The sequence below is a fragment of the Castor canadensis genome, chromosome 14 (genome assembly GCF_047511655.1).
Source record: "Castor canadensis chromosome 14, mCasCan1.hap1v2, whole genome shotgun sequence".
In the NCBI taxonomy this organism is placed as follows: domain Eukaryota; kingdom Metazoa; phylum Chordata; class Mammalia; order Rodentia; family Castoridae; genus Castor; species Castor canadensis.
Window position 1 is genome coordinate 114,537,243 of NC_133399.1, and position 12,657 is coordinate 114,549,899.

Consider the following 12,657-nt stretch of genomic DNA (forward strand, 5'->3'; position numbering starts at 1 on the left):
TGTACACACACACAAAGCCCACGTGTACACGGGCACACGAGCCAGCACACCTCACCACAGCGCACACACGGCACACACAAAGTGTCCAGGCCTTGCCACTAAGGGACACCATTTGAAGACACTGCAGCGCCCCCTGGGGGGCACACCGAGGATTTCCACCCGGAATCCCTGCACAAACAGATGCCAGGGCACCAGTGGTTGTTTATACAACAGGAAGGAGGTCTTGTCCGTTCACAGAAAGGACGACATTTTTACTTCACAAGACTAAGACAAAAATAAACCCTTGCAGGGTACTAATGGAACTGATGTATTTTATAAAAATACAGGCGTGGTGTGGCTGGGGTTAGAAATGCACCCAGAGGATTAAAACGAAGTCCAGCTTGTGAGCAGCCCCAAAGCCAATCATGACCTTGGCTGGGCAGACCACGCACTTTAAAGCGACCCACCCAGGCTGTCCTCCCTCCAAAACCCAGATTCCCAGTCGCTCTCCTGGGGCTCCTGACTCACGTTACTTGAAGGTCAGAACTGTGAACTTATACACGTTTCAGCTTCGAGACACCTAGAAATCGTGTTGGATGAAATCCCATTATATCACACACAGCTGCCACCTCGCCGGAGGTGCTTTGCTAACAAATCACCCTTTACAGTCTTATACACTTCCGCTTCCTTTGCAGCACCTGGGGCAGGCGTCCTCGTCTTTAAACGCTGTGCACAAAAACCAAAGGACATCTGTAACCTCCGACCCCCAGTTTACCGTCACCCATGCCTGGGTCCAGGACGGTGACAGCCAGGACCCTGCATCCTCAGGAGCCAGGGCACTTTTCAAGTAAATGACACCCTGGAGAAACAAAGCTTTCCCTGCTCCTCTCAAATCTTAGTCACGTGACCTTCTTTCCATTCTTGAAAGGAAAAAAAGGATTCAAGCGCATCAAAACCCCCAGTTTGACCTTTGAAGACAGAGCAGGAGAGAATCATCAATGCAAATCACAACTGCAAGAAGCAGTATAGAAAAATCCAGAAGCCCTCACACCGGTAGGTGTGAAGTCAACACCCCACTCTCATCTCCCCAGGTCAGAGCTGGGAGAGACAGCTGTCCAAACCCTCATTCACACACTTCACAGACGGCCTTCATTATGCCACAAGAGTTGACGTCCCCATTTCACTGAGGGGAAGGGACGAGACAGTTCTAATTAACTGACCAACGTGACCAGGCAAATCCCAGAGGAGGACCTGGGGTGGACTCAGGCCTGGTGGGCTCCCTGGACAGCTGTTTCCACTGCACAGTGACCCGTGAAAACCAAAGGCCAACACAGACTAACTGACTTCATCAACATGAATGGCAAGAGGCTGGAGACGGATAGGGCGTTAACACCCTCTGCTCAAACATCCTTCAAGGGGTTTCCAACACACCCACCCTGAGCTGGACTCTTAATCACACCCCACACCCCACTGACCCCCTCCTCACACCCCTCTCACCCCACTCACACCACTCACCTCCTCCTCACGCCCCACTCACCTCCTCGCGCCCCACTCACCTCCTCCTCACGCCCCACTCACCTCCTCACGCCCCACTCACCTCCTCACGCCCCACTCACCTCCTCACCATGCCCCACTCACCTCCTCATGCCCCACACCCCACTCACCTCCTCGCGCCCCACTCACCTCCTCCTCGCGCCCCACTCACCTCCTCCTCATGCCCCACTCACCTCCTCCTCGCGCCCCACTCACCTCCTCCTCACGCCCCACTCACCCCACTCACCTCCTCACGCCCCACTCACCTCCTCCTCACGCCCCACTCACCTCCTCACGAACCACTCACCTCCTCACGCCCCACTCACCTCCTCCTCACGCCCCTCACCTCCTCCTCACGCCCCTCACCTCCTCGCGCCCCACTCACCTCCTCGCGCCCCACTCACCTCCTCGCGCCCCACTCACCTCCTCCTCACGCCCCACTCACCTCCTCGCGCCCCACTCACCTCCTCGCGCCCCACTCACCTCCTCCTCACGCCCCACTCACCTCCTCCTCACGCCCCACTCACACCACTCACCTCCTCCTCATGCCCCACTCACCTCCTCCTCAAGCCCCACTCACCTCCTCACGCCCCACTCACCACCTCCTCGCGCCCCACTCACCCCCTCTTCGCGCCCCACTCACCTCCTCCTCAAGCCCCACTCACCTCCTCACGCCCCACTCACCCCCCTTCGCGCCCCACTCACCTCCTCGCGCCCCACTCACCACCTCCTCGCGCCCCACTCACCCCCTCTTCGCGCCCCACTCACCTCCTCGCGCCCCTCTCACCCCCTCCTCGTGCCCCTCTCACCCCCTCCTCGTGCCCCACTCACCCCCTCACGCCCCACTCACCTCCTCACGCCCCACTCACCCCCTCCTCGCGCCCCACTCACCCCCTCCTCGCGCCCCACTCACCCCCTCACGCCCCCTCATGCTCGTTCGACTCCCCCACCACAGGGTCCTGGCCCAGTCCCACCGCCTGTGTGAAGCTGCCCTCCTCCTACCATGGCCAGCACTGCCTTCTTGCCTCCCGCCCTGCACAGGAGGCCGTTGCTTTTAGTCTCCATGCCTCTGTTGACAGAGCAGGATCCAAGCAGCATCTGCACCTTTGGCCTCCACTGTCGTGCAGAGATCCTGATATGGTCAGTGTCCAGCACACACTGTGCCTCAGAGCCTGTGGTCACGTCAGTAGCTCCAGCCTCCCCCTCCCTCTTTTACAACTCCAGCTACCTAAGACGAGTGGGAAAGTGACCACTTTGTTCCCGTGACAATCTGTTAACAATCCTCCTCAGGCCAGCAGCTCAGGTCACATTTCCACAGCTGGACATAAGAGAGTGGTTAGGAGTGGGCTTGTGGTCAGAGAGAGATAAAAACCAGACTCTTCCATGAGTTGCTGTGGGACCTGGCTGGGATTATTAAGTTTTCAGATGCTTGTTTGTAAAACCACTGACGATGCTCCAAGGATCACGTGAGATGAGGTCTACTGGGGACCAAGTTCGCACGGGCGCCTGTGAGGTGCCCCATAACCACCCCCCAGGCCGTCTGCGCCTCACCTTGTCACACGTGCAGACTGCTCGGTTTATCTTCGCTGTTTTCTCATTAATCCCAGCTCCCTTGGGTCCCTCTTCAAGCCCAGTGAAATGGGAGCTCACCCTGTGGGCCTCGCCATTATCACCAACCTCCAGATACACCTTCTAATTGCTTCCAAACCGACCTCAACACCTGGCACTTTCACGTTGTCTCCCTTTTGTCTGTCATGCTCTGAATCTACCTGCATTACCATCACTCCGTCTGCCTGTCCATCAGTCCACCTCCACTCGTCATTGGTCTCTGTCACATGTCTTCTTACGTCTACACATCTATCCTATCTGTCCATCCGCCCACCTCACCCGCCATGATTCATACCACACCACCCACACGGCACAGACCTCCGACCCCACTCTAAAGCTCACCCCTATAATTAAAGCCCCACAAACTCTGGCACTGCTGCTAAGTTTTCTCTTCCTTTTACCCAAAGATAACCAGATGGAAACTTGTTCTGCCTTTTCCTACCTATTGTCAGGCTTTAAGAAATGCATCCAACTCATGAAAAATCTACCTTTTCATCTTAAGCTCCTATGAACACACGAACTTTGCACACACCCATGTACTGTCTTTTTGTAAACATGTCATCAGTACAAACAAGTGTAAATGACTGCCACAAAGAATGTGAGTTCCGCACACTTCTCACAGCGAACATATTTAAGAACCAGGATGTCACCATTCTGTCTGCGAAGCCATTCTGTCAGCCTGAGCTGAGGCCACAGCAGAGACCAGGACCCCAAACCCTTCTGTTGTGCCCACCATTAACCTTTCATTTGCTGGAAAGCAGACATTTACAACTGGCAGGAAAACCTCAGTCGTTAAAGCTAACCGGGCCATCCTGGTGCACAGCACCTGGGCATCACCTGCTCACCACACCTGTTGCTGAGACAAGCCCTCGGGCATCGGGGTCAGGACGGCCTCTGGGTGCCTGCAGTCCACGTCTATGAACAAATTCTGCTCTTCTTCAAGACCAGATCTGTGATCTTAAAAAAAAGAAAACAGCCAAAATGCACACATTTCATGCTGAAATTCTGTGTTTTCAACATTACAGCACTGGAAACAAGGTGTCCAGTAAGTCTTTCGTGTAGACCTCAAATTCACATTTCTAACCAGTTATCATTAAACTGAGTTTAACAAACCCAATAAAATATCCTTCCTATGAGGGTAACATGGTATTGGTATTTGAAATCTTCAAGTTTACCTTCAAAACGCAGAGGTAACCTGACAGCTAACGGCGAAGGTGCGTCTTACCCTAGGCCACACTTCAACCAGACAGAAAGACAGCGCCTGGGAATGGCTGAGACAGACACTCACCATCAGGGGAAGGAATGTGAGTCCGCAGACCGAGACACCTGCACCCCCATGATCACAGCAGCACTAGTCACAGTAGCCAAGCTAGGGAGTCAGCCTAGTGCCCACCAACTACAGAAAGCTTAAAGAAAATGTGGTGGATATACGTAATGGAGTATTAGTCAGCCCTAAAGAAGGAAACTGTGTCATCTGCAGGAAAATGGATGGATCAGCATGTTCAGTGAAATGAGCTGGACTGAGAAAGGCAAATGCTCCTTAAGAGCAAATGACGGGAGTACAAAACAGGTTCTGTGGGAACCAGAGCAAGGTGGCAAAACAAAAGGATATGGTGAAAGGGGGATATAGTTTATACACATGAAAAACCTGTTGAAAAAAACAGCAATCAGGGAAAACTCAGGTGGGACTCGGTGAATTTCTTGACTTTCTGTCTGCCTCTCACTAGAAATCTGAAAAGGCAGTTTTCCAAAAATAATAATGTTTAAACCAAAACTAAATTCATTTTTAAAAACCAGAGATAGCTAGCTATGTTAAAGACCGCACAACATGGCTGGGGACAGATGAGCACAGAAACTTTCAGGGCACAGAAACCTGAGCTCTGCTGGTTCAAAGATCCCAATGCCTGGCAGCACAGACAGAAGCTGAGGGTCTGTAAAACCCTGCAACATCCCACTCCTTGCCTGGAGACTGGACGGCTGGGTTGGCGGGGCTGGGGTGGCGGGTCTGGGCACGGAGTATTCTTAAGGAGGTTTCTGGGTAATTCTGGGTATATCCAGGACCAGGAACACTAGCTTAGTCTGAAATGCTCACTTGGCAGCTTGGGGAACAGGGAGGTAAGGCTTAGAGACTGGCCTGTCAAGCTGCTGTACCCCTCCAGCTAACCCCAGGGACCACCCTCAAGCCAGAGATGAACCCCACCTCATCTCACAGGTACACCCAGCCCTGGGGGCCTCTCCAGTCCACAGATCCCAGCTGAGGCCTGGGGTGGGGGTCCAGGGTGGGCATTTCTGTCGGGTCCCCAGAATCCAGGACCTGGACCACGGTGACACAGACTCACTGTGAGCCAGGGACCCACAGAACGCAGACCCAAGTCCCAGCTCTTCCCACCTGGTGCCCACACACTGCTGGCACCTCGGCCAGGGCACTGGTTTGACTGCGAGTATCCCAGGGATGCACTCGTCTATCTCCTTCACCAAGGGAACACGCTGGGTCCCAACTGCCTCCAGCAGCTTGTGTGAGATGCTGAGGACTTTGTCAGCATTGGAAAGTTGAGGCTGGTGAGCCTTAACTCCACGACATGTGGGGTCCCCAGGCTACTCCTGAGCAGACCCGGGGTCACACAGTGTGGACAGACGGCAAACGCTACACATGCACCAACATGGGACGTGAGCACCAGAAATCACGCAGTTCCCACCCTCCCTCCTCGCCACAGGATGCTTGGTCATTGGTGCTCAGTGTAGACAGACGGCAAACGCTACACATGCACCAACATGTGTTGAGCACCAGAAATCACGCAGTTCCTTGCCACAGGATGCTTGGTCATTGGTGCTCGCAGGTGTAGGGAGCCTCCTCCACCCTGAATGATCCCACGCCTGGAGCTCAGGGACAATATACAACGCCCCAGACGGTCTTTCACACACAGGCTGCACAGGTCACGGCCCGCTAGGGAGATTCAGGAAAAATATCTCCACTATAGATCCTCCCCTACCAGCATCGTTTCTAAAACCTGTTTAGATGGACACCTGCTGGCCTACGACTTCAGTCCTTGCAAGCAGGGAGCTAACACACAGTCCATGTCACTCACTGCCCAGCTTAGGATGGGTGAAGTAAGTAGGGATCCGTGCTGACCCCAGGGGCTACAGGGAAGGCGCCCAGTAATGAGGCCAAGAGGAGACCATGGGGAGAGGTCGGCTGCCTGGAAAACTCCTTTACTTTTCCACTTTGGGGGACATGTCCCTTTGTAGCCTCTGTCAGTGATTCTCAACACCCACAGCTACTTGGGGTCCTTGGCCTAGAACAGCGAACGCCCCCCTCCACGTGGGAGGCGGGGACAAACCCTCTCCCCCAGGGTGAGAACCCTCCATGCTGCCCCCGCCAACGGAAGGCGGTGCCCAGCTCGGCTCGCGTCACGTGCAAACCCACAGGTCCCAGACCTTGCGAAATGAAAGACTTGGTCCTGATGAAGGAGCGGCCTCTCTTCACGGCGGCCTTGGTTTTCTCCAGCCCGTCTTTGGTGCCTTCCTTGGCCGCCTTCATGAGTTTCTGCATCTGTGGGGCAGGGGCAGCAGTGAGAAGCAGACTGGCTCGACACAACTCGCCGGATCTAATTTACTGGTTTTAAAAGAATACTGTCAAGTAGTCCTGGGCCCGAAACGTTACCTGAGCTTGGCTTTGCGGTTTGGGGAGGGCCTTCTCGGTAGTGTGTGTGGCTACTTGTTGTTTTTGTTTTGTTTGTTTTAAAAAAGGGAAAAAAAAAACTTTGAAGACAGAGCTCCTTTGACAGGTCACAAATGTTTCCTGCTACATTTAAGACTTTATTTTTACTACACTCACTTAGAAAACTCAGGTCTTTGCAGGGGAACCCGGTGCTCGAGGGCACAGTGTCAAATGGCTTGCCCCACATTAAATGGCTCCATTCAGCCTCAGCACTCTCCAGGAGTCCCTCCTCACATGTCCCAGGCACAGCTGGCCAGCTGCTCAGAGCAGCCACTTTGCACCAATGGTCACCAGACGCAGCCCAGAATGCGGGAGCTGAATTTGGCAAGATGGAGCCGGTGGCTAGAGAACACTTGGGCACGAGCTGCGTGAAAGTCAGGCAGCTGCCACCGCTCCTCAGATTCCAGCCCGAAAGACCTCGTCCCCCGGGCCGGACTTGGCTGGCCCTGGTTCCCTCCAGCCAGGGCCGTGTTTTAACACGCACAGTGCCACTGGTGCTGGAGAGCTCAGAGCATCAGGGCTAGCATATTATTCCTGATCTTTAAAAACCCTGACGTGGAGGTGGTGGCCAGTGGACACTGAGTCTTCTTTCAGAGAAAACCCGAGTGTCCTGTTAACAGACAGTGGTGTCCCCTCATGCTGACCTCTCAGAAGGAGAGCACCCTCTGCTCCCGACTCACTGGCTTCAGGGCTTCTGTGAGTTGTCGGACACTTCCAGCACTAGCCTTGCCCCTTGGAGCCCCTGCTTCCCAGTGCCGCACGCCCGCCTTCAGGATGTCCCTGGCACAGGACAACCTAACTGAAAGTAAACGTCTGCCCACCCCCCACCAAGCACTTCAACTCTCGCTTCCACCTGCACAGCCCTGTCTCCTACGTCAAAAACACCAAAGCCACTCTCACTCACCAACTCCTGTGTCCCTCAGCCCCACACGACCTGCCCCTCGTGTCACTGGCAGCTTCTCCTGTGCCCTCTTTGTTGGTACCCAGGGGCCTCGTGCTCACCTTCTTGCAGGCATCCAGTCAGCCTCCTGCCCGGTGCCTTTCCAAGCCCTGCTCTTTCCTAACCCACACCTGAGCAGCTGCACCCTGGCCCAGACTGACCATCAGGACCATCAGAGGACTGCAGGCTCAGGCCCCCAGGGCCCCGGCCCATGTGAGGTGAAGTGAATGACTTACCCTGGGCCTCATCCTGATGAAGGGCATCTACCTGACCTGTCCCAAATTATCACCTGGTCTTACTTCTTATCCTCCTTACACGTGGCCATACCTCCTTGGCCCTGGGGCTCACTGTCTTCCGCATTTCTCAGCTGGACTGAGCTGGGCTCCTGCAATGCACAGACCCTGCAGCCTCCAGGAAAACTCCAGATGGTGGCTCCCCCAGACTTGCCACCATGTCTCTCACTGTACTGCAAGGGAACCAGCCAGGCCCCAACGAATGGTGGGATGGCTCCGGGATGGGGGGGGCCGCTGCTACTCGAGAGCCCGGGGCACTCAGAGCACACTAAGAGCAGATGTCTAGGGTCACGAGCAGGTCACCCCGCACCAAAGGGACAGAGGTGAGATGAGGAGAGCATTACTTGACAGTGCCCTTTTAAAACACATCTCAGGAACTGACCGTCACAACACCCAAACCCAGCAGTTCTCAAGCTTTTTGGCCTAGAAGCCCTTTGCTCTGCTAAAGCTCATTATTAGCAGGGTTTTTCAGTGGTGTTGGGGATGGAACCCAGGACCTCGTGCCTGCTGGCACACACTCTACCCTGAGGCACACCCCCAGTCCTTAAAAATTATTGAAAACCCCGAAGAGCTCTACTTTATCTGGGTTTTGTTAATCTGATTGTATTGGAAGTTGAAACTGAAAAAAATTAATGCTGTCAGCATTCATTTAGAAGATAAAAAACCTATTACATACTATCCTAAATAACACATTCATGAAAAATTACTGTATTTTCCTAAACAAAAAGCTGCTGTTTTGCGTTTCTGGGACTTTCTCTCACTTTCAGACACAGCCGTACTCCGCACTCAGATGTGATGACACACTACTACTACCTGGAAGAGGTAAGTAACAATGGCTCAGAATGGACATGACCCTGAAAGCACCTGGGTGACCGCAGGAGCCCGAGCCACACTTTGAGAACCACTGTTCTGGCATAAGTGACCACTGCAGCCGCCTGGTTGTGTTCAGCACGGCCTGCTGTGAGCAGGCGTTTTCAAACGCGGGTCAGAGACCCCACACTACCTTCCGCTCCCGCCTGTGCCTGGGCCGCTGCACCTCCACGGCTCCCACCGTGCTGGCCACCAAGCCTCTCATCTTTTCCTCACAGTGCGCCTTTAATCGGCTTAGGTCATGAGAGAGCTAAGGCACAAAGAGACACAAGCTTACGTGAGGGACAGTGCCCCTCCTGATCAGAGCCCCCAACACCCTGGCCACACGGGAGTCCCACGGCCAGTCCCGCTGACCTGGGAGGTTAAGTGCGTGTACACTGCAGGCTGCTGAGCAAGTCAGCGCCCAGGACCATCAGTGTCAGATCACAGTCCATCCTGACCAGTAAGAGTCACGGGTCACACACTGATTCACACTGGGAGTTCTTTCGTGTTGGTACCCAAGGGCAAGACACCTGCATTCAGGTCCACACTCTGTGTGGCTTGTTGGGGACTACCAGTCTCCAAGCTGCCTTCACAGCCTCTCCAAGTGACAGGCTGGCTGGGGTTTCCTGGACATCGGAACCCCAGACACCACCGGCTCACGTGTGTACGACCAAGCCCACTGCTCCCCTGGGGCTGTTTCTCACATCAGCCTTGACGTGGGCACTTTTTAAACAGCATTTAATAAAAGTGGGAGGCCATGTCCGAGGTAGTTTTAGAAACATGACATCTTCACCTAGAAAATCTGTACTTCTACAGAGCAGCCTTCCATCCCTGACCTGGCCCTGGCTGTCAGGGGCAGTGAGTCATCTCAACCCATGTTCCCAGGCACCCCTCACCCAAAATGCTCCACAGCTGAATTCTTTAAAGACCTCAGGCATGTCTGCCATGGCGTATCCAGTCAAACATCCCCCTCAGTTATGAGCTCCAGAGCTACAAGTACAGCTCCATCATTGGTGAAGTCCCTGTGGTCCTCTGGCACAAGTAAGACAAACCGCTGCTCCTGGAGAAGCTATTTATAATCAGAGTGGTAGAGTGACCACGGCAAATCAGTCATTTCTTCCTGGGAGTCATGACCCATGTTTAGAGGGTGTGAGAATTCTACGGAACCTGTAACAACATGGAAACCAGGCCAAGAGCATCTCAGGTTCCTGGGGCCCCTGGGGGCAGAAGTGGGGATGGTCACTGTCACAGTGGGAGGTGACAGGTCTGACTGGCTGCCTCGATGAAGACTATAAGCAAGCTGCCTGTCGACCTCACACAGGAAGTTCCCACGGCCACCACTGTGACTGCACAGGTGAGGCCCAGTCCACCCTTCTACACATGGCCACGAGAAACCCTACCAACCAGGATATAGTGGCCTGGACAGCCACAGTGAGAACCCCACAGAGAAATGTGCCTCAGCAGTGGCACCAGGCCTGTCCTACAACACCCAGTCCACAATTCACTCTTCAGGGCTCCCCCCTCTCTCCTTGGACCCCTAACCTCATAAGTTACCCAACACAACATAGAAGTTCCCTGTCAGACAAGATAATCCCAAGGCAGCTTAGGAGCTGTGTTCGCACATCTCCTGCACACGTGCAAGTGCTCACATTCAGGGCGTCACGTGCAGGACGCGAGGCTCACCTGTCTGAGGGCATCCCACCTGCTCTCTCAAGTAGTCCAGGTGGGGTGACTGCCTGGGACCTTCTAAGGGACTTAGTTTCTAAGTCTAGCATCCCCATCCTCAGTGTGCACTGTGAAATAAGGTACACCTCTCCTTTGTCAGTTTCTTAGGTATTTCTGAAAGTGTATGTCAATCAATGTCTTAAAAGTAAGTACCATGTGAATCAAAATCGTGCTTCCCAGCCCCATTCCCAGGTTATCGGAGCGCTCGCCCTACATGTACTCAGGACACTTACTTGCTTTTTGTGGCTGCCACGCAGGAAGGACCTGGGAATCCCATTCTTGCACTCAGAGTCACTCTGCTCTTCGTAGCTTTCAAACTCACTTGAGCTCCACCCGTATTCCAAAGAGCTGTTTCCACCTTCGCCTCCATTCTCCACATCGTCATAGATCATTTCATCTGGACGCACAAACACCAAGATGAAATTCAAATGAGAAGCAGGGTTCACTCACCTGCTTAAGGTTCGACCTTACCATCTGGAGTTGGGGTGGGGTTATCAGAATAATACAAAGACCACCACAGCAGGTACTCAGCCAAGCTCCCTGGTGGAAACCAGTTCTTAGAGCCCCCTCCATGCGGGCAGTGAGTGACTTCAAGGTCAGAAAACTCTTGTCAGGTGATGCTGATGGACCCCCCCCCACCCAACCCCTGCCCACATGCTAAGGACCAGCAGTCTATGGACCCCACCACCATTACACCAGGTGACTTGCTGACAGTGGTAAATCCTCCATGAAGTGGTAAACTCCTTCTTTACACAGATGTACTGAACATAAACAGAGTGGACAATGGATAGACGGCAGACAGGTGGACAGACACGTGTGCCCATCTGATTAGCAGATGGTAGACAGGGAAGCAGAGACTCCAGATGATAGCTGACGGGTGGGCAGGCAGATCCAAGGGTGACAAAGAGCTCTCCAGATAGCTGGACGGACAGATGAGAGACAACCAGGTGAGGCTCATTCTCCCTGACCCAGAGCATGTGACAGAGGGGACCTGCCCCCCAGGGGGCTTTGTGAGCCCAACACAAACACGTCAGCAGCTGATTGTGTAATATTCCTAAAGCTTGTCAAAGAACGGCCTCTTCGTTCTGTTGATACTCTATCATTTTGTCGTTCTGCTTCACCACTTTGCCCTTCCATCGTCTCCCCTCAACTTCGCTCCATCTGCTGTGCTGTCCTTTGTAACTGAGCTGTGTCTGAGCTCACCACGTCTCAGTCGTTTTTAAATATACACTCTTCTGTCTACAGCTTTATTATTTTAAATCTGCCCCGTAAGTTTTTAGATCAAGTCGAAATGTTCGATTTCCATTGTTTTCATCCTTGACTATTAGTGATGTGGTGTAACTCGATTTCCAAATGCTTCTGGGGTTTTATTTTCATTCATTTCATTAGATTATCACATTTTGAGACCCAAATATCAATTCTTTGGCATTTAGAAATATTCACTTTGAAGCATACTGTACATTTCAGAATGCACAATTTCAGAAATATTCCATGTTTTAAAAATGCACATTCAGAAACCACCAGCTCTGAGGTTCTATGTAAGTCTTTTTAATCAATCATGCTAACCTTCCACGTGTATTAATTCTGTATTTTGTGCCCAGACAGTGGAGAGAGCTTTGTTAAAAACCGGCATTCCAATTTCGCCTGATCAGTTTGCTTTGTGCATGGGGTGCCTCTTGGGCGAGGCGCACGCAGCACACATCTGTCCCATTGCTGGCTCGTGAATTACTCCATGACTCTGAACCAAGGATCTTCACAGCTTAACACCTAACGTGTGATCGTAGCCATGTCGGCTGCACTTGGAGGAATTAGCCGTCCGTTTCTTCTCCCGCCCGTGTACTTCCACACGCTCTGTGTCCTCACACACCTCTCGGGAGAGCAAGGCTTTGCTACCTTGTCCAATCCAAGAACTTCTCTTGCTGCCAGTTGGAGCCAGTATGTTCAGACTCGTACTGCGTACTGCCTTCCTTTCACTCTTAATTTGTTTTCCAGCTTTGGGCGAAATCTGG

At 53.2% G+C, this 12,657-nt stretch overlaps 1 protein-coding gene across 19 annotated transcripts in view; it reads right to left on the minus strand.

The window, feature by feature from the left end:
* The window catches only part of Arhgef10 (Rho guanine nucleotide exchange factor 10), a 109,422-nt gene that overhangs the window by 46,595 nt on the left and 50,170 nt on the right, over window positions 1-12,657 (minus strand). For 15 of the 19 annotated variants that reach the window (XM_074055319.1, XM_074055315.1, XM_074055323.1 and 12 more), the window contains 4 exons: window positions 10,882-11,045; window positions 9,075-9,191; window positions 6,556-6,670; window positions 3,971-4,077 (listed from right to left, as the gene is read on the minus strand). In XM_074055319.1, the coding sequence (XP_073911420.1) occupies window positions 3,971-4,077; window positions 6,556-6,670; window positions 9,075-9,191; window positions 10,882-11,045 (503 nt within the window). The remainder of the gene's footprint in view (window positions 1-3,970; window positions 4,078-6,555; window positions 6,671-9,074; window positions 9,192-10,881; window positions 11,046-12,657) is intronic. The other 4 variants (XM_074055326.1, XM_074055325.1, XM_074055324.1 and 1 more) reach the window with 2 other exon arrangements.